At 43.7% G+C, this 25512-nt stretch overlaps 1 protein-coding gene across 1 annotated transcript; it reads right to left on the bottom strand.

Moving 5' to 3' along the window:
• Positions 1–218: 218 nt before the first annotated feature.
• RGCC (regulator of cell cycle) lies at positions 219–13127 on the bottom strand. Its single transcript, XM_037526939.2, has 5 exons — positions 12984–13127; positions 12328–12513; positions 3930–4037; positions 1787–1849; positions 219–533 (listed from the first exon to the last, which is right to left on the bottom strand). The coding sequence occupies exons 1-5, from the start codon at positions 13030–13032 to the stop codon at positions 526–528; spliced, it is 414 nt and encodes a 137-aa protein (XP_037382836.1). The 5' UTR covers positions 13033–13127; the 3' UTR covers positions 219–525.
• Between the last annotated feature and the right edge of the window lie 12385 nt (positions 13128–25512).

Genomic DNA, 25512 nt, shown 5'->3' with positions numbered 1-25512 from the left:
CAGCAAAGTAAGACTTTAAGTTCACCAGTCTGGTATCTAGTAAAATTTGGCAACACCCACGGTCTTTGTTAGAAATCAAGAGGCATGTTATTCCCATTAGAATATTATTTGAATGGAAATATATTGAAAGAAATTTTAAAAAGCAGCTTATAAAATACAGACTCCAGTTCAATTTTTATTTGTATACAAAAATATATTATAATGGGAAAAGCATATTACTGTTTCCAACTATATATAATTAATTACAAATATCTTCATAAAAGCACTTTAAATTACAGGAGAGCTATGTTTTTAGAGAAAATACAATATTAGCATTGGATGTCTGTTCTAATTTGCTGCAAGCAGGCAAACAAATTCAGTTTCACCATCTAAATTGCCCAAAGATGAGCCTGAAGATGGCCTCGTGGCAACAAGCACTTGTCTCCATCACCTCTGGCAGCAAATTCTGTAGCTGATTTTACCAGGTCCTTGGAGCTTTGTAAAGTTTCTCCCCTTTGATAAAAGGACCCACAATTTCTCCTTGCTTCACATACCTGTAAATAGAAAATAGATAAGGTTATTTACCACCAAAGTTTACTGGCCCTGCGCTTAACCAGATCACACCATCTCAACAGGCATCAAAGCACCAAACTTAATGGCAGGTTTCCCACAGCAAGTCTGTCTGATGAACTGGTATGACTGGGCAGCGGCTGCAATTTCCACAAAGCAGACAGGCTTGTTGTATCAGTTTCATACAAATTGTGCAGCGATTATACTAATCTCTGTCAAAACAGGCCTTAGTCCCCTGATGTAGGATGGTACAGCGTGTGAGAAAATAGGCATTAAAATCTTCAAGTGGAAAAGACACAAGGTCTTTCTTACCTCAGATGCAGGCCTGCCTGAGAGTGTTAAGAAAAGTTATTTTTAAATAACCAGGTTTGGACCTGATTTTTCATATTTTACCTGGTTATTACCAGAGTGTAATATAAAATCTAATAGGGGGAAAAAAAGATTTTTCTTACAGAAAAATCAATTCTGTTGAAAAATTAAGGGGCTCAGCCAAAATTCTCCAAGCAAGCCTGCTCTGAAACTCTTGGTTCCCCCAAGAGAAGAGATGTTGCAACTTCTGTCTCAGGTGTTCTCCTGGTCCTTCCAGCCCTAGAGATCCTGTCTTTCGGAAACAGAGTATATAGCAAGAGTCTCAGGATAACCTTCTTCTAGACCTCTCCTCGCAATGTTGTTAAGATCTGATATCTTCAGTTCCCAACATTTTTGGTCACACAAAATGGGGTACCATTAGAGTAACTGCCAAATGAAAAACAAGATATTGTGTACTTATTCTAGGTCTTTCGGTAGTTGGCATGAGTCTTTGGCTGGAACCAAAGTCAATTCTCTTTTGGGACCTAACCCTTTGGAGACCTCACCAAGCTCCTGATTCTAACCTGAGAAATGTCCCTGGTCCATGACATAGAACCTTCTGTCTGGTCGAGCCACTCCTCTAAAAAGCGGATCAGGCCACCATGATTAAGCTCCAATCTTGCTCTAACAACTACTTTGCTCTCCATTTCTCAAACAATACACCATTGTTTGTGGGTGACCTATTCTCCTGCTTGGAAAGGCACATTGATCTACTTTAACACAAGCTTATCCTCAGAATTTCTTTCTGAGCCACCAGGGTCCTGTTTCTGAAGCTAAAGACGCCTTATGATGTAACTTCCTGCCTCCAGGCAAGCTGGTAAACATTATTGCACTTTATCAGAGGTATCAGTCAGTTTTCTGATTTTTCTCATGCCAGGCATGTACTCACTTGCTAATGTCCTGTCAAGATCAGCAATAAAGTCTTCTAGCTCTTTCGTGTCTCCCAGTTTGGCTGAAAAGCAAGAGTTCAAGTTCAGTTTCCATCAAAGACACTGGTGTTCTGAGTTCTCCAGGATTATGCAACCCCATTCTGCATCTCTCCATCTTTATAGAGCCTTTATTGAAGAGTGCCCTGTACCAACCCCACATACCTGCTCCAATGTTTACAATCAACACAGAAACTTATTCTCTGATTAGCCTAAATGTTTCTCATTTTTTAATTCATGACCACACATCTCCTCCTCCCCCATGCCCACCCCAGCAACCTGAAGAAGACTTTCCCTTCACTGCCTTAAAAGTTATGTGGGAGCAAGGAGCAGTGAGGGAAGATCAAAAGTTCCTTTTTTTTTTTTTATGGTGTAGGATTTGAGTTACCAGTCAAAAATATTTGCTGAGAGAGAACATGGCACTGTACAGAATGGACACCCAGTTTCTGTAATTCCTGCTAAACTTTCTGTTATGTTATTCTTATTTTTTTTTTGTTTGTTTTATTTTTTTTAAAGATTTGTTTATTTATTTATATATGCACTGGGTACAGTCAGAAGCGCGGGAGGATGAGAGAATTCACCAGAGCCAGAGTGGGGAGCAGAGCAGGCAGAAGGACCGAAGTACACTGCTGAGGGGAGCAGCGGGCGGCAGGAGAGATCTGCGCGCCATGTGGGATCCTCCTCCGGTGGCTGGGGAGCAGCCGGGGACCGAACTGGCGCCGCAGAGGCCGCAGGCAGCTTCGCAACCCAGCGCTCAACCACTGCACCACCGGGGAGGCCCTGTTATGTTATTCTTATTCATGTTACAACCCCAGGTTAATGCTGCAGCCTGAGAATCCCCCCAGTGCAACATGAATATGGGGCCATTGTTCCTTGTCAGAATGGATATGGGAAGGTGACATGGGGTTTAGGTGGCAGGACAGCCTCATCCCATCCAGGTGCCTGCAGAAGGCAGTAAGTGAGTCCTTATCCTGACTTCATTTCCTCTATATCCTAAGTACTTTTTTCTGTATTTGCTGTAGAGTTCATCAGTCATGCCTTCTCTGAAATGCATCACTAGACATTTTTATTAATTAACACCCACTAGCTACAAATGGCTTATTGTTCTTAGCTTTTAAAGGCAATTTGCCACCAGGATTTTTGCTCTTTCTTAATTCCTGCCTCTTAAGGATCAGGTAGCAAACCTGTGGGCATTTTAAGCTACTTTCTAGACTGCTGCCTCTCTGAATTCAAGTAGATCCATTACAGACTGAGGGCTGGACAAAGGGAGAATCCCCAGTGGCTACTAACATTGCTGTGTTAAGAAGAGAATTTTAAAATGCCTCTTTTGAAAAACAGGGAAAATCTGCCTTAATGCCAGAGTGAGAAAAAGGATAGGCTCTTCATATTTCTTTTTAACGATGTTCCATTTTTCTTGCATTCTGCAACTATTTTCAGCAAGTATAACATTTCTTAAGAAAAAAACTCCTTTTGTTTTCAAGAGGGCACTTGTCCAAAATAACAGAACATTCAGCTCTCTAGCTGGAGACACTTAACTCGCTCCAAAAAATAAGAAACTGCTCATGCATCCTTAAAAACTTTTTAGGAGGTCTATTAATATCACAACGGAGACAGGCTGGAGCTGCTATTTTGAATTATGTTAGATCATCGCCTTTCTCATAATGATGACCCATTTAATTGCTAAATGGGTAATCTGAAAGCATTAGTTTAATAGTTAATGCAATAAAAAGAATCCTACTTTCTGCAAAGCCTAAATGCTGACTTTTAAATTCTAGAAAGCAACCAGTCTGGAAGAGCACTGTCATTATGTAGAGTCTTGATTATACCACAGGAGAGAGAAGAGAGTCTAAGTCTAGATATCGCCTGTCTCCCTGTGAATTCGGTTCCCTACCCCTACCCCCACCAAATTATCTGATTTCATTTTCACACTGACCAAAATCCTAGGAATTGGCATGTTCCAGCACTGCACTAAGATGCCAGTGTTATCTACTTGTCTTGCACATCTGGGGGAAGATTGGTCAGGGAGAAACGAGAAAAGTGGTTGAGAAGCACAGGGAAATAAAAAGGCAAAAAAACAAAAACCCTCACTCCAGTGAATGAACTTACCTTTGCGAGGAGTGACAGAGGGAGAGAGCAGAGTTGGAGTTGAGTCTGTTGGAGAATTCAGCTTTTCATCGCTGAAGCTGAAACTGTTCCTGCAAAGCGAATCTGCACCTTTTCAGGAATGAAAAAGGTACCCGTAAGAAATGGTTTTCAGTCCAGTCTATTGAGAACCAACAGTTTATCTCCAAAAGGAGTAAAAGTTGTAAATTTAGAGTAAAGAAAGCAGGTTGATTTCCAGATTTTACATTTATGCCCCCCAAAAGGGCAGGGGTGTTGATCTCTCCCACCTGGTGCCCCAGAGGCCCTCGCTTCTCTACAAAAAGAAAGCGTGGGGCCTCCCCTGGTGGCGCCGCAGCGGTTGAGCGCTGGGTTGCGAGGCTGCCCACAGCCCCTGCAGCGCCAGTTCGATCACTGGCCACCAGCGAGGGTCCCACAAAAAAAAAAAAAAAAAAGGAAAGAAAGCGTGAAGCAATCAGCACGGTCACAGCAGCCGCATCTGCAGCGCACAGGAGCCCACTGTCCAGGTGTCTACCTATCACTTGGCCATCATGTCATGTACCTGGCAAGGGATGTCGGAGGTGGCTGGGGATTTTAGACATAAGGAGTAATCTTCCCTGAAAAATGTCTCTTCCACCCTCTAAACCCCCAAAATAAAAACATGAAGTGAATCCCATGACTGAAAATCTTCCTGACAGCCTACATTCTGGGGATAAACTAGAGGGACAAAGACAATGATTTCTCCAGGGAGGTTGCCCATTATAGACACCTGCAGCTATTTCATGCCTTCCTTTATTCTCATATCCCCAAGGACCAGAGCAAGAGCCAGGAAAGGTCCCAGAAGTAGATTGTGCCAGGAGTCAAGGGAACCTGCTCAGCTTTTAAGTGCTCAGGAGCCCTTGAGCAAGACAGTTTCAGGGCCTTGGCTTACTCATCAACAAAATGGGAAGGTGAGCTAAGTAATCCTTCAAGTCCCTTCCAGCCCAGAAATTCCGAGATTCGATTTTTCTGTCCTGTCAAGGAGAAGGAAACCAGCCCATGGTGGGCCCTGGGTGTGTGGCTGTGACATAGAGGAGCATTGTGCACTAATGCAAGGGGTTCAAAGGCAGAGCAGGCGGCGGAAGCAGGATGTGGCCACCGAGGTCAAGAAGGTACAACCTCCTGGTTAAAACAAAACACAAAGCCAGCCAAGGTGGTAGCAGAGATGAGCTCTGGAGAGGTTTTTCAGGTGAGAGAGGGCAGCTAACTCATGAGGGCCTGGCAAGGTCCCAATCCTTCTTAAGATTCACTCACTTTAATCCACCTGCTCCCAGCGCTGGAAGAGGCAAAACCATTTTCTCTGGTCCCCTTAACTAAAAACTCACATAACTGTCACATAGGCCCAGAGTACAAAGGGTTTTCAGAAGCAGAGGCTTCTGATCTTAAGAGCATCCTCTTCATCCCCAAGAGGATGCTTAACGTTCTCTGGCACCTCACCTGTCTCCCTCTCCTCTGACCAGGTGGCCATCTTGTCCTCCCGACACACACACCCCCATCTTGTCCGCTTTCCCAAAACTGCCCAACCCTCACAACCTTTTCTCCTTTCAGAGATTCAGCCTGGTCACTTATGACTACCACCTTCTTTTTTTCATTTTTCCCCAGAAATTTCATGATGGATACCTACTGAGATTCAAAATGCTGAAATTCAAACTTCTATTTCCCAAAAAAATGTATTCCTCAGAACAGTGGTCCCTTGGAAAAGAAGAGCTGAGTGATCAACAAAGTTTGAGAACACTGATCACCTTGGAGATACTCACTGTCATTCGCTTTTGAAGTCCCTGAGAAGTCTGTGATAAGGAAACCAGTTTAGCCCTAACTCCCAAGTTTACATGACCATGGGACACCTGTTTTGTGGCACCCCTGTTATTATTTCTCAGGACACTTGTAGTTGGTGGAGCTCAATGTAGGAAGCCCTTCTGCTGGCTCTGTCAGCTGAGCCCACCTCCAGAACAATCTGGATTTTCTCAAGGGAAAGCCTTTCCCTACATACAGAAAGTGGTCATGCCTCCTGCAGCCTACAGTGGGGCATTGCTATTTATCACCAAGCAATGGGTGGGAGACTCAACACAGACAGAACCTGAGAAACCTGTGGGGAAAAGATGAAGTAATACGGGGGCAGAGAAACCAAGGCCTTGTACTCAGACTCCTGAGGTAGAAGGAAGGAATATGAGGCCCTTGGCACATGACTATTTGCTCTGAAGGACACTTAAGGCCATCATCCCCATTCCTGACCCAGAGGGTCAAACCCAGAGACTTGCTGATCCAGACCTCAGTGGCCACACCTCTAGGCTCTATCTCCCAGGAGCAGTTGGCTCTTGAGAGCCAGTTTTACTACCACACCTCACTCCACCCCACCCTACAGCAGCCCCTGCCCTTGCTTTGGATTTCATCTCTAATCTGCCTCAGCCCTCCAGCAATTTTACATGTACATGTTCTCCTTTGGGAAGGGGAAACTCAAAACTGTCTCTCCCGCTCACCCTCCTCCCTCAATGTAATAAAACCTAATGCCATTGAGTCTTCAGTGAAGGAATGACCTAGACATGGAAAAGATATTTGCAAAATATAGAGAAAAAGGATTCCAGGGATGATTCAGGAAAAGTGAGGTGGTTCAGGTGGTTTGAGGAGAGTCTGTAGAGAATGAGCCAGACAACACTGACCTCACATCTCTTCTCTTACCCTTTAAGGCCTGGTACTAAGTGCTTTCTTGATGCAAGTATTTTCCTCAAGCTCAAAAAATACATAAATGAACTAAGTTTTACTTGACAAACTCAACTGCAACCAAACTATTAAATAATCAGAAGTTGCCTCTTGTCACTGATAAATTCATGTAACTACCGTTATGAGGGAGATACTGGTGATAACATCTCTTTGTTTAAAAATACCCACATGCAGGTTTATCAGCACAGCATATGCTTACTTTCCCCTCCCCCACCTCAACACACACACACACACACACACACACACACACACACACACCCTTCTGTCAAGCCTCTTTTCAGAATTCCAGTGTTCAATCTGGCCAAAAATTGACTTCAGGCTCCAAAATGTTCAACCATTAAAAAGAAATCAACTTCCAGCATCCTCGAGCCAAAACTCCCCATAGTTTCTTCCCTGCTGTGGTCATACTCTATACACATCATTTATGAAAGAGCTGACAAGTACAACCTCAAGAGCCCCTAAGCTACTCTGGGCCCAGCAGAAGCTGCCTCTACAGAGCTGTGTGGCAGAAGATGAGGTGAGAAAGCTGTGTGACCGTGCAAGTCACTTCCTACTGCCTTCTAAGCCTCAGTTTCTTCTTCTGCAAAAGGGAACAATGACCTAGGGGCTCCATGTATGATATAATGGATTTCATGGTTACATTCTAAAGGTGCAGGCAAAAGGAAAGATAGCTTGCCTGGGAGAGAGAACAGATCAAGATTCTAGACCCTGCGGTCCTCCTCTTCTTCACACAGCAGCACAAATTAAGATAAGTTCATCTTCAGAGACACGCTAGAACAAGCCTTCTGAGAACAAGCCACCAACACAGTAGTAGTCCTCTCTTCACCCTTTAGCCAAGAAAGTTTCATTCCACTACAACGAACAAGATCCCACACTAGGCTTTGAAGTACATAAAAAGCCCAACTTATTCTTTCCACTTCCCCTGGAACTCTATTCCTTGCAAAGTCACAGTCAGTTATTCTGATAAGATGACAACACTGTGTCGCTGGTTGAACATATATTCAGGTATTATTGCCCAACCACAGGGCCAGGTGCCGCTATTAAAAGAGGCTCAAGGGACCATAGCAGTGGTGATTTGGGGAACCTTGGCAGGTGACAATACTAGGTATTTTAGGACCTTGCAGCATTTACTTCAATTGGCTGTAAAGCCCCCTATCACAAATTTCCCAAAGTCCAGTAGAAATGCCCCTAGCAAGTCAACTTAGTGTGTAAAAAGCCAGGAACCTCAAATTTAGACACCAAGTTTTCTAAGACACCATGAAAAGAAATGTAAACACATTAAGTACACAAACATCTAACTTTAGGTGCACCAACAGAGCTTGAGAGACTCAGCTGCAAAAACAGCCTTGTTTAAAAGGTAAATGTGCTTTCTTAGTTTGGGAGCAGAGAGAAAGGTAATTTCAGGTTAGCACCAACATGAGCTGCTCCAGGGGGAAGTAAAACCACAGACATAAACCTTGCCCAGAGTTCCTATAAATATAGAACGAGACCACATGTTTAAGGCAAGCAAACTATAGTAATTAACTGAGAAAAAGAAAGTCTTGAACCTGTTTCCCTTTTGCCACAGGGAATGGTACGAATATTGGGGTGGGAGGGGGTGAGGATGAGACCTTCTCCTCCAAATCTAAATTCTGACAGCCTGTGTGATAGAATAAGAAAGAGCCACTTTATTCCGTGCTTCCCCTGTCCACTGCTCAGTCTCTCTGGACACCTCACCACCAGAGTGAGACGTGTCACACCTCCCCCCTGGAATTCCTAGCACAGTACCCAGGCAATCTGAGGGCTCCCAACTCCTCACTCTTTCAGGACTTGGACAAGTTCAGCTTCTAGTTTCGATGATTTCTATGCCACATCAGCAGGCATGCTCCCTGTTATGGTGGCACCCAGGGTCCAAGGTCGCTATCCCAGTGCCAGGCTCCAAGAGTCTAGGCAAATATAAACAGGCCGTTCTAAGTCTTGCACTTGCTAAAGAAACCAGTTCCTTATTCCCTAAAATGACCCCACTGTTGTACACTGTATCGTCACAGCCCCAGCATAGACAGTACACTTCAGACCTTTTCTGTTAAATTGCAAGATACTTCCTACCTCAGAGGAAAAAACTAAGTGAAAGCTCACTACAGCCAAGATATAAGTCCATGTCACCTTTCAAATTCAGGTTAATATTATAAACTTCTTATGAAATCAACCTGGAGAAACAAATGAATAAATTGGTTAAAATTTAATAATTATGAGATAAAACTTGATTAAACACTTTTGAGAAGTCATGGTGTACATGTATAGTTTTGAAAATACAAAAACGAAAAAGTCTTTAAGGGCCTCCCTGGTGGTGCAAGGGGTTAAGATGTAACCTATGAAGCTATCCGAAGCCTCTGCAGCACAAGTTCAATCCCCATGGCCAGGGAGCAGCTCACATGGCGCAGCAGACCTCTCCTGACTTACCCGCTTCTCCCCTCAGCAGTGTATTTCAGTCAATCTGCCTGTTCTGTTCCCCACTCTGTCTCTGGTAAATCCTCTCTCACACACACACCCCACCCCCGCACCTCTGGCCTGTACCCCAGTTCTTGTAAGTGTAAATAAATAAATCTTTAAAAAAAAAGTCTTTAATAATAAGTTCAAACCAAAGATGTTTACTATTCTTGAAACATGTCTGAGTATCAAGTTTGAACAACACTGCCCTCATTCCTAATTGCACTGCCTTTTTACTGCTGAAGTTAAAATTACTCCCACTAAAGTGTTTGATATTACCTGTTGGAACACAAGTCCAGGGAAAGGAACAAGGCTATTTTGTTTAGATGACCACCACCACCCCACCCCCGCCTGATTCGAATCGAACGCTTACCCTACAATAAAGATAACTTGCAAATTGTTGTTTGGGCCCACTTCTTATCTTACGAGGATTCCCTATAAGGGGAACAGGAAAGAGTATTTCTTTATTAAATTTCTGTTCTTTTCTTTCTATGTAACTTGCTTGTATTGAATGGAAGAAGAAATGGGTATTTCTTTCTTTTAAGATGTAAGCAACCTAAATCCTTTTTTTATGGAGAAAAGGAAGTTTCTTCAAAAAAACAGGGATGCAGTAAGTACATCTTCAGAGCAATCATGCTATGAAAGGTAGAGTGAAAAACCAAGTTAACAAGGATTTAGAGCTTCAAACATAATATTTGCAGGCAAGATACTGACTCAAAGGTATCTGATCAATGTCATATAACATGTACATGCACTCTAATGCTTTGTTGAAAGCATTAAACAGAGCAATTTTTTTTTCCCCAGTCATGAACTTATGGATGTTTCTAAGAGTAGCCTTTTAATATTACAGCTAGAGAAACTGAAGTCTGCTCATCGCCCTGGGCGCTAATGACCCAACTATATGACCATTGCCTTGAAGAGACATGGACAACACACCCATTATTAATAAACAGACACTGATTAGTGTTCAGTGGAACTTGTCTATTCCTGAGAACCTGGCTCCCATTCCAGCCAACCAGCAAGATCTCAGAAAGCCACATGGTTCTGCTACCTCATCAGGAAAATGGCAATAACAGTGCCTATCTTACAGGACCAGAGTGGAGATCACACGAGATAACACACTTAAAGCACAGCAAACAGGTCACGAAGAGAAAGAGTGAATAAACGATAGGAATTAGAATGAGGGTTTGGTAGAAATGAGCTGTTGTTATTCTCATCCAGATGTCTCTTGGTGGACTAAATTTCAGATCTACCTCTCTCAAACATTCTTTTCCACCAAAAAACATCAAACAGACAAATGATTATAACAAATGTCTGTGCTCAATTCTTGGCGGCAATTAAAATACACATATTATGTGCTTCCTTAAGAAATTACCATTTAAATACACACAGCTCCTGCCAAGACTATCTAACCAGTCGTGTGGGAGACAAGATAGATATACTACAGAAAAAACTCATGTCATCAGTCTTCTTTTTACCCTCTCAATTACTTCTCTAACCACCAAACTAAGGGTTAGTTTAACAGTTAACAAGAGAAGCAGACAGGAAAACACACACATATACCCAAAGAAAAACTACAGACTATTATTCCAAATATCTCCTCCAAAACTGTTAAAAAATGTGCTTTGAGTGCCTCCTCCAAACTCCTGAAAACAGATCCCAGATGTGAAATCCTACCCAGGGGGAGTTGCAGTCACCCATGAATGGGCGAGCTCAAGGCTGTATTCGGCTGAATGTTGCTGAGCCTCAGACGGATTTTCTTTGCTCTAGAGCGCCAGTGAACACACTGATGCAGCTTTCTTCCCCGTGGGGAGGAGACTATGCTTGATGAATAACTTGCTCTATGCCCCAGGAGAAGGAGACATACTTAAGTTGCCCAGAGATAAGGAGACAAATTTCAAAAAATTTAAATTTGCCTTTGAAATTGGAATTAAGTAGCATAGCCATCAGCAACAAGGTCCAAAAATGCAAAATGAAAAATTAACAGTATACTATTATATTTCCTTTTACCCCCAAAACTGCAATTAGATCTAACTCTTGGGCAGGGCTACCAGGGAAACTCACACTGGAACTAGGGCTTCTGACTCAAACCATGAAGAGGGTGGCGTGTGCCCTTTATCCCTTTTTAGGAGGCCAACTCATGTTAAGTGTAGGACACTCTCCTTGCCTTGCAGCAAGAGAGAGTCTGTGAATTCAAAAGAAGAGAATCACAAGGAAAGGTTGTTGCCTTTACTTCCAGTGTCAAGGGCAGCAAAAGAAATGGCATCTACACTTGTAACTCATCTAGGGATTGAAGTCTCAAGTGTGACCCAGAAGAATTTAAAACACACTTTGAAAAATAATAAGTAATCCAGGATTTGAAAACCAACAATTACATACTATTGAAAAGTCCCCCAATTTGCTGTTTGGTACCTAAACAGGGACTCATACATAATCCTGCAGGACAGTATAAGTTCCTGAAAAAGCGGTCTCTCTTTATATTCTTGTCATTTAGGGCACAGAGACTCCCTTGTTATGAGAAAGGTCATCAGAAGCACCTCTGTACCCATCTGCGCTCTGACTACCCCTCCATCCTAGGCAGGAGTCCGCAGACCCTTTGGTGGACTTTGCTAAAGGAAGAGAGATTCTTTGTAAAATACTTGAACTTGGCAGTGCCAGGAAGTTTCAAAACCCCCAGGCACTAGGGGCTGCTGGTTGCTGAGGGCCAGAAAAAAGTTCAAGAAGTTATTTCAGAAATCCCAAGAACATCGGCTTATGAAACTTTTCCTGATTTCATAAATGTTTTCCCCCATTCCCATATCACTTGCCCCACATCCTCTGAAAAGTTACTGCTTATAGGAGAGGGACGGGGGCAGGGGTAAAAGGAGGGAGAGGAACTGGACAGGCCTGGCTTGGGTCCCAGGAGTGCACTCTGCAAGAGGGAGGGCAAGATGCTTAAATCCCTCCTGCCTCATGACACCTGCAGGTGGCTGGCAGACCAGCCTGCTGGCCCACTGGGCCTACCACCCTGGAAACTCATCTGCCCCAGCTCCTAAAGACTGCCTGGAGCTTCAGGGTTTGCTGTGTCCTGCCCCACCCCTGGCTTACAGATAGGCAAACTGAGGCCAAAATGCTCCTTCCTGGGCTGCCTCCAGGGAGTCCCCGGGGCTCCGGGCACGGCCCTGGCAGGCGCCACACTTACTCTCCGAGTCGCTGAAGCCGCTGCTGTCGCTAACGCTGGCGCTGCTCCGCCGCTTCATGCGCTCCAGGTGCTCCTCGTAGTGGAAGTGGCGCTCGTGAAAGGGCGATGCGAAGTCGGCCAGCACCGCGTCGAACTCGCACAGCGCGTCGGTCAGATCCCCCGCCGCGGCCGAGTCTAAGGCCGGGGCTGCGGGCAAGAATGGAGGTTCTCAGGGGGGTGGGGGGCCGAGCGGCCAGGACGAGGACTCTCCCGCGCGCTTGCCAAGTGACAGCCACGTGGTCGCAGCTGCTCCTTACCTTGTGTCTTTCCACCTCTCAACACCCACGCCCACAACTTTGAGATGAGAACAGTGAGCCTCCGCCCGGCCCAGCGAGGCTGCAGACCGTTTGGTCACCCCGCTAAGCGGCACAGCCCAACTTTTCCACTGCCGGGTACCTGTGCCCACGCCTGCTCCTGGGGGGCGCGGCCGCGGGGGGAGCATGAGTCAGGGCGCACCCGCACCCGTTACGTGTGGGGCTCGAGTTCCCAGGCTGGTATGGAAATTTAGGGGCAGGGTCCCGGAGTGAAGACCGGGAGGCCGAGGTGGGGGATACAGGGCTCCCCTCTCGCTGTCACCCGCCCGCAGGGCCGGGGCTGGAAGGGGACCCGCCACTCACCTGCAGCCGCGGCCGCGGCGGGGTTGCGCTGCGCGGAGGGAGGCTTCATGGGACGGGTTTTGCCCTCGGCAGGGAGGTGCTGACCTGGGGCCACGTGGACTTTGGCGCGCGGGGCCGGAGTGGCCGCGGGCTCGCTCTCCCCGCTGCGCTCTGCTCTGCTCTGCTCGCCGCCTTCGCCCGGCCGCGCCGCTCCCAGCGCCGCGCGCTCCCCGCTCTCCCCGCAGTGCCCGCCACCCGCCGGTGCTGCCGCCTTATAGCCGCGGGCGGAGGCGAAGGCGGGACGACGGGCACGACGGGCGGGGCCGCGGAGCTGGGGCCCCACGCGTCTGCCCGGCGGAGCAGGGGACGCCCCTGTAGCAGGCCCCGCGCGCCGGCACCACCCTCGCCACACGCCCCCTCCAGGGAACCGCAGTGACGCTGAGGTCCGGAGCCCAGGTTACAGCCCCAAATATTTACCCGCCGCTTTCCCGCGCGCCCTGACAACCCCACCCATGAAAGTGTCTTTGGCGTCACCAGAGCCGCAAAGAGTTTACACTTCTGCTGCAGCTCCTTTGCTTCCCGCTGTGCATCCCTAACCTCCCGGGCCTCAGTTTCCTTACCTGTGAGATGGAAGGGCTGAGCCTGCTGAGTTTGCTGTGATAAATAAAGTAGCTGGAGGTTAGGAGACCCAAAGATACAGAAGGTGTCTCCCACACGCCCCCATCCTCTAATCCCCAAGGGGTTTAAGGATTGCTGGTGGATGGAATGGAGAAAGTAAGGCACAGCACAAACTAAAGTTGGTGGGGTAGAAGTACTTATGACCTTAATTGTTTCCACCCCAGGGTGGGGAGGTTGGGGAGGGCGGGGGCGGAGAGACACCTAGAGTCCTGGGTGTTCACACCAGCTACTGAGTTTGTTGGGGAAGAAATTACTTCACAGAAGCTACCTTGAGCTTCTATGAAGCTCGGTGTGCACCCTAAGCCACCCAGACCAGAAATCTGATTGGGGGACCAGTCATGGCCATGAATAACTCCCCACTCCTAGAACACCCTAGAGCTTGCGCTGCCTAATTCCGTAGTTACTTGCCACGGGTGACTATTTAAATGTAAAGCAATTACAAAGGAAAAAATGCAAACATTCACTCCTCAGTCGCACTAGACACAGTTTAAGTGTTCAACAGCCATCAATGCAGTGTCTCCTGACCATAAACTGACCTCAGAGAAAAGCAGGACAACTTAGGTGCCAGGTCCTGGCATGCACCATCGCCAGCCCCACAGCAACCCCGAGAGGTAGAAAAACTTCTTCTATTTTACAGGTGAGAAAACTGAGGAACAGACAAGCATCTGCAGCAATGTAGTGACATAAAGTCAGGTCTGTTTTCAGAGCCTCACCCTCCCTTCTTTCCCCTGCATTAGCTGGAGAACTGAGCAGGCAGGAGGAAGAGCCTCCAAACAGAGGAGCAGATAGCCTAGAAGCCACTAGGCAAGGCGTTTACATCTTTCTTTTTTCCTCCTCTTTTCCCCATCTCCCCTTTTAATTCTTTGTTCCCCCTTCTTCCTTCCTTGTCTTTGACTTGCCCATGGCACCCACTGGTGATGCTCTCAGCTAACCAGGAAGCAATTAATTTGGGACCTTAGACCAAGGAGCTGCCTTCCAAATGCAACTCTCATCTTGGCCAGGACTGGGGTACATACTGCTGAACACCCCAGCCTGATTCTTGCATCATGGTTCAGGGTCCCTCTTAGCTAAGGCAAGCTCATCTACAAAAGAGCCTACAAAAGAGCCCCACTTCTTAGCAGCCACGCTAACTGACAGAGTGTCTACCAGGAGAGATTAGTTGTTGCTGTCATATACAACCCACTATAAAGAGATTTGCCCCAGCACTGGGGAGATGGATAGGTAGGAGGCCAACTATTACCTCCTCTAGATTGAGAGTCACTTTGGTTATAAAGAACTACTGTTCTCTTTTTCCTAATTATAAATGTAAATTCAGAAAATTGGTTATAACACTCTATATAGCAGAGTATTGAGAACACATTAATTTCTGTCAGTTACTTCAGATATTTTTTGAGGTATTGTGTCCTTAATGCAAAAAAGTACACAATTCTTGAGTGTACAGGTTGGTAAATTTTCACTTATGTATACACCTGTATCATTATCATCCAGATCAACATATATTTTTTTATCACCATCTAAAATGGTCTCTATTTCATTTTCCAGGCAATTGCACCCCAGAAGTAACCCTTACAGTAACTTCTGTTCTGCATTCTCTCACCAGGAGTTAGTTTTACTAGTTCTGCAATTCCATAAAATCATACTGTCTTTATTCTTTTACATTTTGCTTCTTTTTTTTTAAAGATTTATTTATTTTTATACAAGAACTGGGGTACAGGCCAGATGTGCGGGAGGGTGAGAGGATTCACTGGAGACAGAGAGGGGAACAGAACAGGCAGACTGACGAAATACACTGCTGAGGGGAGCAGCAGGAGAGACAGGAGAGGTCCGCTTAGCCATGTGGGATTCTCGCTGGCCAGCCGGGATCGAACCTGTGCTGCAGAGGCTGCAGACAGCCTCACAGCACTGCACTCAACCACCTGCGCTACCAGGGAGGCCCTACATTTTGCTTCTTTTGCTTAATCTAACATCATGAGATTCATCCATATTGTTGCAATATTAATCCATCCTCCTACTCATGGACTTCTGAGTTGTTGTTATTGCAAATAGTGGTGCACTGAGTGTTCTTGTACCTCTCTTCTTATATACATAAATAAGAGTGCCTAGAATATATATCTGCAAGTTGAAAACCAAATTAGTTTGATTACTCTAATCATTGGATGTTATAAACAAAACTGCTGCGATGTAATTGTATGTTTCTTTTGATGCACATAAATACTTCTCTTTTTGTTGTTTTTTTTTTAAGATTTATTTATTTATACAAGAACCAGGGTACAGGCCAGATGTGCGGGAGAGTGAGAGGATTCACCAGAGACAGAGCAGGGAACAGAACAGGCAAACTGACAAAATACACTGCTGAGGGGAGCAGTGGGTGAGACGGGAGAGGTCTGCTGCACCATGTTGGTATCTCCCCGGCTGGCCGGGATCAAACCCGCAGTGCAGCAGCTGTGGACAGCTTCACAGAGCTGCGCTCAACCATCTGTGCCACCAGGGAAGCCCATAAATACTAACTCCTCTTGAGTTTATAACTAGGACTGGAATTTCAGAATCACAGTAAAGACCTCTGTTAAGCTTTCAAAGATAATGCCAGTTTTCTGGAGTGGGTAAAGACCTCTGTTAAGCTTTCAAAGATAATGCCAGTTTTCTGGAGTGGGTAAATCTACACTCCCACCATCAATGTGTAACAATTCCAGTTGCTTTGTATTTTTGTCAACATATGATACTGTTTGAAAAGCAGACACACAGACCAATGGAATTGTACTGAAAACCCAAAAATAAAGCCACACATGTATGGACAAGTAATCCATGACAAAGGAGCAAACAATGTGCACTGGAACAAGGAAAAAATCTCTTCAATAAATGGTGATGGGAAAATGGACCGCCACATGCAAAAGAATGAAACTAGATTACTACCTCTCATCATACACAAAACCAACTTTTGAGCAAAATGGTTAAAAGACTTGAATGTAAGACCTGAAACCATAAAATATATAGAAGAAAACATAGGCACAACACTCCAGGACATACATCTCAGAAACATCTTTGAGGACTCATCCCCAGAAGCAAAGAACATGAAGGAAAAGAGAAACAGCTGGGACTACATCAAACTAAAAAGCTTCTGGGCAGCAAAGTAGATAATACCCAAAATGGAGACACCCGACAGACTGGGCAGAAATATTTGCACTCCACATAACCGATAAGGGACTGATATCAAAGATCTATAAAAAGCTTACACAACTCAACAAAAACAAAGCGAAGAACCCAGTCAAAAAATGAGAACTAAAAAGACACTTTTCCAAAGAGGAAATGCAAATGGCTGACAGGTATATGAAAAAAAAGTTCAACAACACTTATAATCAAGGAAATGCAAATCAAAACCACAATGAGATACCACCTCACACTGGCGAAAATGGCCCATATTAAAGAAACTGGCAACAACAAATGCTGGCGAGGATGTGGAGAAAAAGGAACACTTTTACACTGCTGGTGGGAATGCAAACTGGTCCAGTCACTATGGAAGGCTGTGTGTAGGTTTCTCAAATTACTAAAAATGGATCTACCATATGGCCTATCAATTCCACTACTAGGAATTGATCCAAAGGATATAAAAACATTAATTTGAAAAGAAGCTTGCACTCCTATGCTTACTGCAGCATTATTTACAATAGCTAAGATACAGAAACAACCTGAATGTCCAAAAACAGATGAAAGGATCAAGAAGACATAGTATTTACACATAATGGAATACTATTCAGCAATCAAAAATGATAAACTCAAGCTATTCTACAGCAACATGAATGGAGCTATAAATTATGCTCAGTGAAATACATCAGAAGAAAAAGCAAAATATTGGATGGTTTCATTTATAGGAGGAATATAAGGAAACCAAACAAAGGGTCAAAAAAAAGAGAGAGAGAGCGACAAAACTTGCAGGCAAGCTACAGATCTAAGGCAATCAGCAGGGGAAGGGAGGGAGATGGGTCAAAAGAGGGGAGGAAGAGCAAAAAGGACCCTGATGTGGTGGGAGATCTATGGGGACTACTCCTGAGCAGAGAAATCAAATATTGTACAAAATAATGTACAAAAATGAACATGTAAGAAAATAAAAAAATTTAATTAATCAAAAAGTAAATAAGTGGGCCTCCCCTGGTGGCGCAGCGGATGAGTGCTGGGCTGCGAGGCTGCCTGCAGCCTCTGAAGCACCGGTTAGATCCCCGACCACCAGGCGAGGGTCCCACATGGCGCGCAGACCTCTCCTGCCGCCCCGCTGCTCCCCTCAGCAGTGTACTTCGTCAGTCTGCCTGTTCTGTTCCCTGCTCTGGCTCTGGTGAATTCTCTCACCCTCCCGCACTTCTGACTGTACCCAGTGCTTGTATAGATAAATAAATAAATCTTTAAAAAAAAGTAAATAAGTAAAATTTTAAAAATGACCGATTTGTGAGTTTTAATCACTCTAATGAGTGACTGGCTTTTTACTGTAGTTAGTTCTTTCTTTTTCCATCTTTTCCTAATAAGTTCAACTGGCCACCTTTTCTTATTTTTCAAATTTTTTTAAGATTTATTTTATTTATTTATGCATACAAGAACTGGGGTCTAAGACAGAGATATGGTGGGGGCAGGGGTGAGAGGACTCACCAGAGATGGGTAGCAGACAGGCAGATCTACTAAAATACACTGCTGAGGGGAGCAGCAAGTAAGACAGGAGAGGTCTGCTGTGGCATGTGGGTTAGCTCCCTGGCAGGGGGACTGCACTCATGCCTCAGTGGCTGCCAACAGCTTGATAGCACTGAGACTTTAACCCCTGCACCACCAGGGAGGCCCTCAAATATTTTTTTAAAGGAGGTAAAACAACATTGGTTTCAGGTGTACAACATAATGATTCAATATTGCTTATAGTGTGAAATGAGTACAACAATCATTCTAGTTAGCATATATCATCACACAATTACAGAATTTTTTTCTTGTGATGAGAACATTTAAGATTTACTCTCTCACCAACTTTCAAATATATGATACAGTGTTATTAACTAGAATCACTAAGTTGTACATTTCATCCCCATTACTTATTTTATAAATAGAAGTTTGAACCTGAACAAAACATTCAAATATTTCTTAGATGAGAAAGAGTAACAAAGTTGAAATTCCCTGCCTTCCCAGAGACAACCAATACCCATGAATTTGGTAAGTAGCCTCCCAGCTCATATTTTTGTACCTAAACTATGTTTATATGTTAACATCAAAAAGAGCAGAGTATTGCTTAATGTGTTTTTTTAATTTACATAACTACTTTCATGCTGCAACATGCTTTGTTTTCACTCAACATTGTTTTTACATATGTTGATACACAACAATCTAGTTTCTTCATTTTATCTGCCAAATAGAAATCCACTGAATGGCTATAGCACAACTTATTTATCTACTCTCCAGTTGCTGAACACTTGGGTTGCTTCCAATCTTTCTCTACCACAAACAATATTGAATTATCATTTTACCTAGCTCTTAGTGCATGTCTGAATCTACTTTTGTGTGCATCTGGATTCCATCCCTAGAACCAGATGAAAGGCAACAGTTAAACCCTTAGTCCTTGAGCCTCCCAGCTGACTTCCATTTTCAGGGCTTCCTGGGGTCCCCAACCACTTGACCCTGGTGATGAAGACAAATGGCCTCTCTGTTCAGGTGTGACCTTACTGGGGAACAGTGAGTGTAGAGCACTATCTTTTACCATTTCTGAACCTAAACATCTTTGCAGTGAGATTGACAAGCATTTCAGGTTCTAGAAAGTCATCTGGTCACACAGGTCTCCTTTCAGAAAAAGACTTGAAGTAGCAGGTGATGTCAAAAAAGGACAAATACAACTTCCCACTTTTTAAAAGATGAGTTCTTTACTTAATTGGCATCTCTTCCTCCTATACATTATTGACCGCACTCCCCCATCCTGAATATCCATCTGATCGCCTGTCCATTTCTTCTAAGGGTCCAGCTGAATCTTAACTCTGAATAACTAAACTTGAGGTTTCCAGTAACATCTCTCCTTGACCTTTTCTTCTTACTCTACACTGTTGCCGGTCACCACATCCCCTTTTTCAAGATTATAACTAACGTTCTAAGCTTTCAAATCTCTAGTTCCAGATATGATTGCTTTTTTCTCAATCTCATATCCAATGACTTTTCAGGCTCCTAGTATTCCCCTAGTGTAGAAGAAAAGTCTAGATATTTCCTAGTGTCAGTTCTCCCCTTTCTTTTAGTTATAAATAGGTAGACCCAGGGCTCCTGAAATATTTCTCGGCTTCTCTTGCAGGTTGGTGTTGTCATGTGACTAAATTCCAGATAACAGGTTTTGAGCAGAGGTATCCCAAACAAGCCTCTGGGATGTATCCTTAAGGGAAGGGTAGGCGCCCTTGCCCTTACTTCTTTCTGACGGGATGGAAACTAGATTTTACACCATAAGGTGGAAGTCTGTACTGAGAATGGCAGCAAAAAAAAAAAAAAAAAAAATTATAGATCCCTGAGGTCATGGAGCTGTGAGACCAGTGAATCCTAGATTATTAACACCTGCGTGAGAGAAAAAAAATCACCTTCTGTAAACCACTATTTTGTGGGTTTCTGACACAAGTGAATGTAACCCTAATGCCTAATATCTCACATAAACCTCACCAGAAACCCCTCAACTCTGGACTTACAAGTTTAAGAGACAATCATTTCCTTATTGTTTACGTAAGCCATATCTGTGTTTCAAAGTGTATTCATTTTCTAGGACTGCCATAACAAAGTACCACAAACTGAGTGATTAAAACAACAGAAATGTATTCTCTTACAGTTCTGGAGGCTGAAGTACAAAATCAAAGTGTCTGCAGGGGAGGTTCCTTTTGAAGGCTGAAGGAGAATGAGTACCATGCCTCTTTTCTAATTCTGGTTGTTTATGGGCAACCTTTGGTTTATAAGATACACTACCCTGGTCTCCACTTTTGTCTTCATCAGCATTGCCCCTATGTGTCTTGGTCTATATCTTTTCATTTCTTGAAAGGACTCAGTCATAAGATTAGGATCCATCCTAATTCAGTATGCCCTCATCTCAACTTGATTACATCTGCCAAATACCATTTTCAAAGTGGGTTATAGTGACAGCTACAAGACAAAATGTAGTGCTTTAATCATACCGAAAAATCCCAGGAATACCAGGATTTCTCCAGGTCCTCTGGGGGGTCACATTTCTACCCACAACAGTACAAACTCTTGCATTGCCTCCCTAGCCCCTAGCACTGTATCTGCTTCCTGGCAAGCAGTATCAGTGACATAGAATAAATGAGGCAATGAAAGAAAGTTATACAACTTGATTTCAGAACTTCTTATAAAGTTACAATAGTTCAAATAGTGTGGTATTTGCCAAGAATTGGTACTGTCAAGAATAAAGTATAGAATAGACATACACATACTTGGTAACTGATTGATTAGGAAGGTATCAATACAATTCAATGAGGAAATTAAGTCTTTTCAGCAAGTAGTGCTGGAATAAGTGGATATCTGCATAGAAAAAAATTTTACTGTAGTATCTACCATACACTCCACACACAAATTAACTGGTGATAGACCCTAAAAGTAAAAGTTGTAATTATAAGGTTTCTAGAAGAAAACAGGTAATATCCTTATGGCTTTGGTGTTCAGAAAGACTATTTCTGACTGGATACAGGAGGCAAAATTATTTTTTAATTGAAATCAGGCCACTAAAATTTAAAATTTTTCTTCATCCAAGACAATACCACAAAAAGAAAAAGGCAAGCCACAGACCAAAAGACAACATTGAAGTACATATATCTGACAAAGGACCTGTTGATAGAAATTATATAGAATGGGCCTCCCTGGTGGCGCAGGCAGTTGAATGCAGTGCTGTGAAGCTGCCCTCAGCCTCTGTAGGGCAGGTTCCATCCCAGCCGACTGGCGAGATACCCACATGGTGCGGCAGACCTCTTCTGTCTCTCCAGCTGCTCCCCTCAGCAGTGTATTTCAGTCCATCTGCCTGTTCTGTTCCCTCACTCTGTCTCTGGTGAATCCTCTCACCCTCCCACGCATCTGGCTTGTACCCCGGTTCTTATATGCGTGAATAAAATAAAATCTTAAAAAAAAAGAAATTATATAGAATGTCCACAAATAATAAAAGTTTGTAGTGTGCCTCTAGGGAAGGACACACTTAAGTTTTGTGTATTGATTTGGTGGCAGTTTCCAGGGTATGTACATTTTCAAAACTCTGAACTGTACATGTAAGATGTATGCATTTCACATAAAATATACCTCAATTTTTAAAAAATTTAAGCAGAAGCAATTATGCAATTTGCCTGATTATCAAGATCTCCTATGCATTAGCTCTGTTCTACTGCTCTTTTCAAGAGCAAGCACACAACTCTTACCCATTTCAAACTCCAAAAATATCACCATCTTCAAGCCAAAATGTCAGTGTTTGGAACCATACTGAAAAATCCCAGGAATGCTAGGATTTCTCCAGGAAACAAATGTCCCTAGTTCAGTCTATAGGAAGGAAGAGAATCATCCCTGGCACCTGACCTGTATCAGACCCTTTAATTTCCTCTCAGTCAGTTCTCTTGACAAACCCATAATTATTGTCATTATTATGCTCTCCATTTTACAAATGAGAAAACAGGTTCAGAAACCAAAGAATCTTTCTGGCATGACCCAGCTAAAGGTCTGGTTCCTTATTTGTTAATTCCCTTTCAATGACCCCAAGTTAACTCCTTCCCTGTTGTAGTGCCTCCCTAGCCCCTGGCACTGTATCTGCTTCCTGGCAAGCAGTATCAGTGACACAGAATAAACGAGGCAATGAATATATGCAGAATATTCCAGAGTTAAGGGCCAATCCTGAAGAAGGCTCAGATGAGACTCTGAAAAAGCAGGTTTTTCCATAATTACCAAAATCTGAAAACAACCAAAATGTCCTTCAGTAGGTAGATGGGTAAATAAGCTACAGTACAGGGGCCTCCCAGGTGGCGCAGCAGTTGAGCCCTGGGCTGCGAAGCTGCCCGCAGCCTCTGCAGCTCCGGTTCAATCCCAACCGCCAGTTCAATCCCTGACCACCAGGCAAGGGTCCCACATGGCATGCAGACCTCTCCTGCAGCGCCCACTGCTCCCCTCAGCAGTGTATTTCATCAGTCTGCCTGTTCTGTTTCCTGCTTCTGGCTCTGGTGAATTCTCTCACCCTCCCGTGCTTCTGACTGTACCCAGTGCTTGTATAAATAAATAAATAAATCTTTTTTTAAAAAAATAAGCTACAGTACATCCAGAGAATGGAACATTATTCAGTACTTAAAAAAAAAAGTCCTCAAGCCATTAAAAGATAAAGAAGAAACTTAAATATATATTACTAAATTAAAGAATATTAGTAAGTGAAAGAAGCCAACCTGAGAATTCTGCATGGTGTATGAGTCTGACTATCAGGCATTCTGAAAAAGGCAAAACTCTGAAGACAATGAAAAGATCAGTGGTTACCAGAGGTTAGGGTGGAGGGAGGATACAGGAAAGAAGATTTTCAAGGCAGTGAAAACACCCAATGATAGTAATGGTAAATATATGTCATATTTGTCCAAACCCATAGAGTATGTAACACCAAGAGTGTTCACTAATGTAAACTATGGATTTTGGGTGCTAATGATGTGTCAGTGTAGGTTCATCTAATATAACAAATGTTTCCCTCTGATGGGGCTTTTGATAATGAGGGCAGATGTGCATGGGGGGGAGGGGAGGAGGTATATAGAACTCTCTATACTTTCTGTTCAATTATGCTGGAAACCTAAAACTGCTCTATAACAAAAAAGTCTTACTTTTTAAAACTAAGTAGATTGGGGGCCTCCTCAGTGGCCTAGGGGTTAAGTGTCAGTACAATCACCTCTACAGCCTGAGTTCCATCCCTGGCCAGGGAGATTCCCACATGGTGAGGCAGACCTATCCTGTTTCGCCCGCTGCTCCCCTCAGCTGTGTATTTCAGTGTATCTGCCTGTGTTTCTCCCCACTCTGTCTCTGCTGAATCCTCTCAACCCTCCCTCCACCACACCCCAAAGTACCTTTGGCCTACACCCCAGTCATTCTATGCCAAAAATAAATAAATAAATGAAACAGTAGATTAAGTCAAGTCAGAGAAAATAAAGGATCATTTAAAGAAGAAAACTATCTGAATGTAAGATAACTGACATACAATAAACTACACAAATTTAGAGTGTAGAATTTCATAAGTTTTGACACGTTCTCAAGACTGTAAACACAGTGTAGGGTAAAGAAAATGTCAGGCTTTTCTGCCCTCCCGCCATCAGGATAGACGATGGATCCTTGCGGTCCTGAATGCATGCCTGATGGCGGGCCCCTGGAGTAGGGTGTGGGCATAGGTAGATGGGATTCACCTGGGCTAAGACTGTGCTTTTTTAAGGGCGGCGTCATAGGGACGCCAGCAGAAGCCGAAGAGAAGCCGAGAGAGAAGCAGAGAAGAAGCAGCAGAAGCAGAGAAGGCCGGAGAGCCCAGATACAGTGAGAATTTGCTGGGGGTTGGGAGGCCTGCCAGCCTCCCGGCCCCCCAGCACCCCTGCCTGCCATATGCCTGGTAAACCCCAATAAAAGACCTGCAAAAACCCACTGAGGACTCTGACTCCTTTACCTGGTCTGCTGGATCAGAAAACCTGCACTGTGTCCATTCCTGACCTTTACACACAGTCACTACCCCTAAAGATTTCCCCTGCCCTGCTGTAATCGCTTCCTTCTCTTTCCTTTCCCCCTTACCAGGTAACCACTGAATTACTTTCTGTCACGATCGAGCAGTTGACATTTTCCAGAATTTTACAAAAGTTTTATCATACAGTAGAGACTCTCCTTCTGTAATTAATTTAATATTCATCCACATTTTGTGAACAGCTCACTCCTTTTCAATGCTAAGTAATATCCCATTGTATGGATATACCACATGCTGTTTGTCTATTCACCTGTTGACAGATAATTGTGTTGTTTTCAGTTTGAGTCATTACAAAGCTGTATACAAATATGAGTAGCTGCTCTTATTTCTCAAGGGTAAATGCCTAAAAGTTAAAAAACTGAATCACATGGTTGATGTATTTAACTAACTTTTTAACTCCTAAGGGGGAAAAAAGCTCTTTAATGTGATTTTAAACCAAAACAACACACAGTACTTCTCAGGCAGACTCAAAAAAGGAGTTTCTCTACATCAAGGTTCTACAACATTTTGCTGCCACCATCTGGGGAACAGAAAAGGAGATGTCCCAGAAGTCCACTCCGGACACCAGGATTTGCTTTCTCTCCTCTCTCCTGCAGTGTTGTCCCTCACCCCATCATACCCACATCCAACAGCCCATTCACAGACCATTTAGCTAATCTGATTACAGGTGAGGACTTTCAGGTGGTTCAAGTCACAAGCATAACTCACTGGAGAGAAAAAGGAACATGGCTTAAAACTGCTTTCTAACCTATTATAGTAGCCTAATGTCACAGAGGAAATAGAATTTTAATGCTAAAAATGAGCTAGCAATCTCTCTACAACCCAAACTAGCTTTACAAGGTGGGAAATACATCACAGGTGTTTTTCACCTTAATGTCTGCCACATGATTGGTGTTAATTTACGTTTGACTGAACGAATATCACACACATTTCTCTATTAATTACAGTAACTACAAAGATGCAGTTGTTTCATGAAGTAAGGGTCAGAAGATCTGGGCTCTGGTATTGGCAATTAAGCCACTGTGTACAGGACATGGAACCCTTCTGAGCCTTAATTTCCTTATATATATGAAAAAACAAACAAGAAAGAAGAAAAATGAGAAACAAAAAAAAGAAAAAAATAGAAGAAAAACAAAGCAAGAAAAAAACCTA

Source organism: Talpa occidentalis, unplaced genomic scaffold, assembly GCF_014898055.3.
Source record: "Talpa occidentalis isolate TD23 unplaced genomic scaffold, MPIMG_talOcc4v2.1 talOcc4.5, whole genome shotgun sequence".
NCBI classification, from domain to species: Eukaryota; Metazoa; Chordata; class Mammalia; order Eulipotyphla; family Talpidae; genus Talpa; species Talpa occidentalis.
The sequence above is the reverse complement of the archived record's forward strand: the minus strand, read 5'-3'. Positions and strand labels throughout refer to the sequence as shown.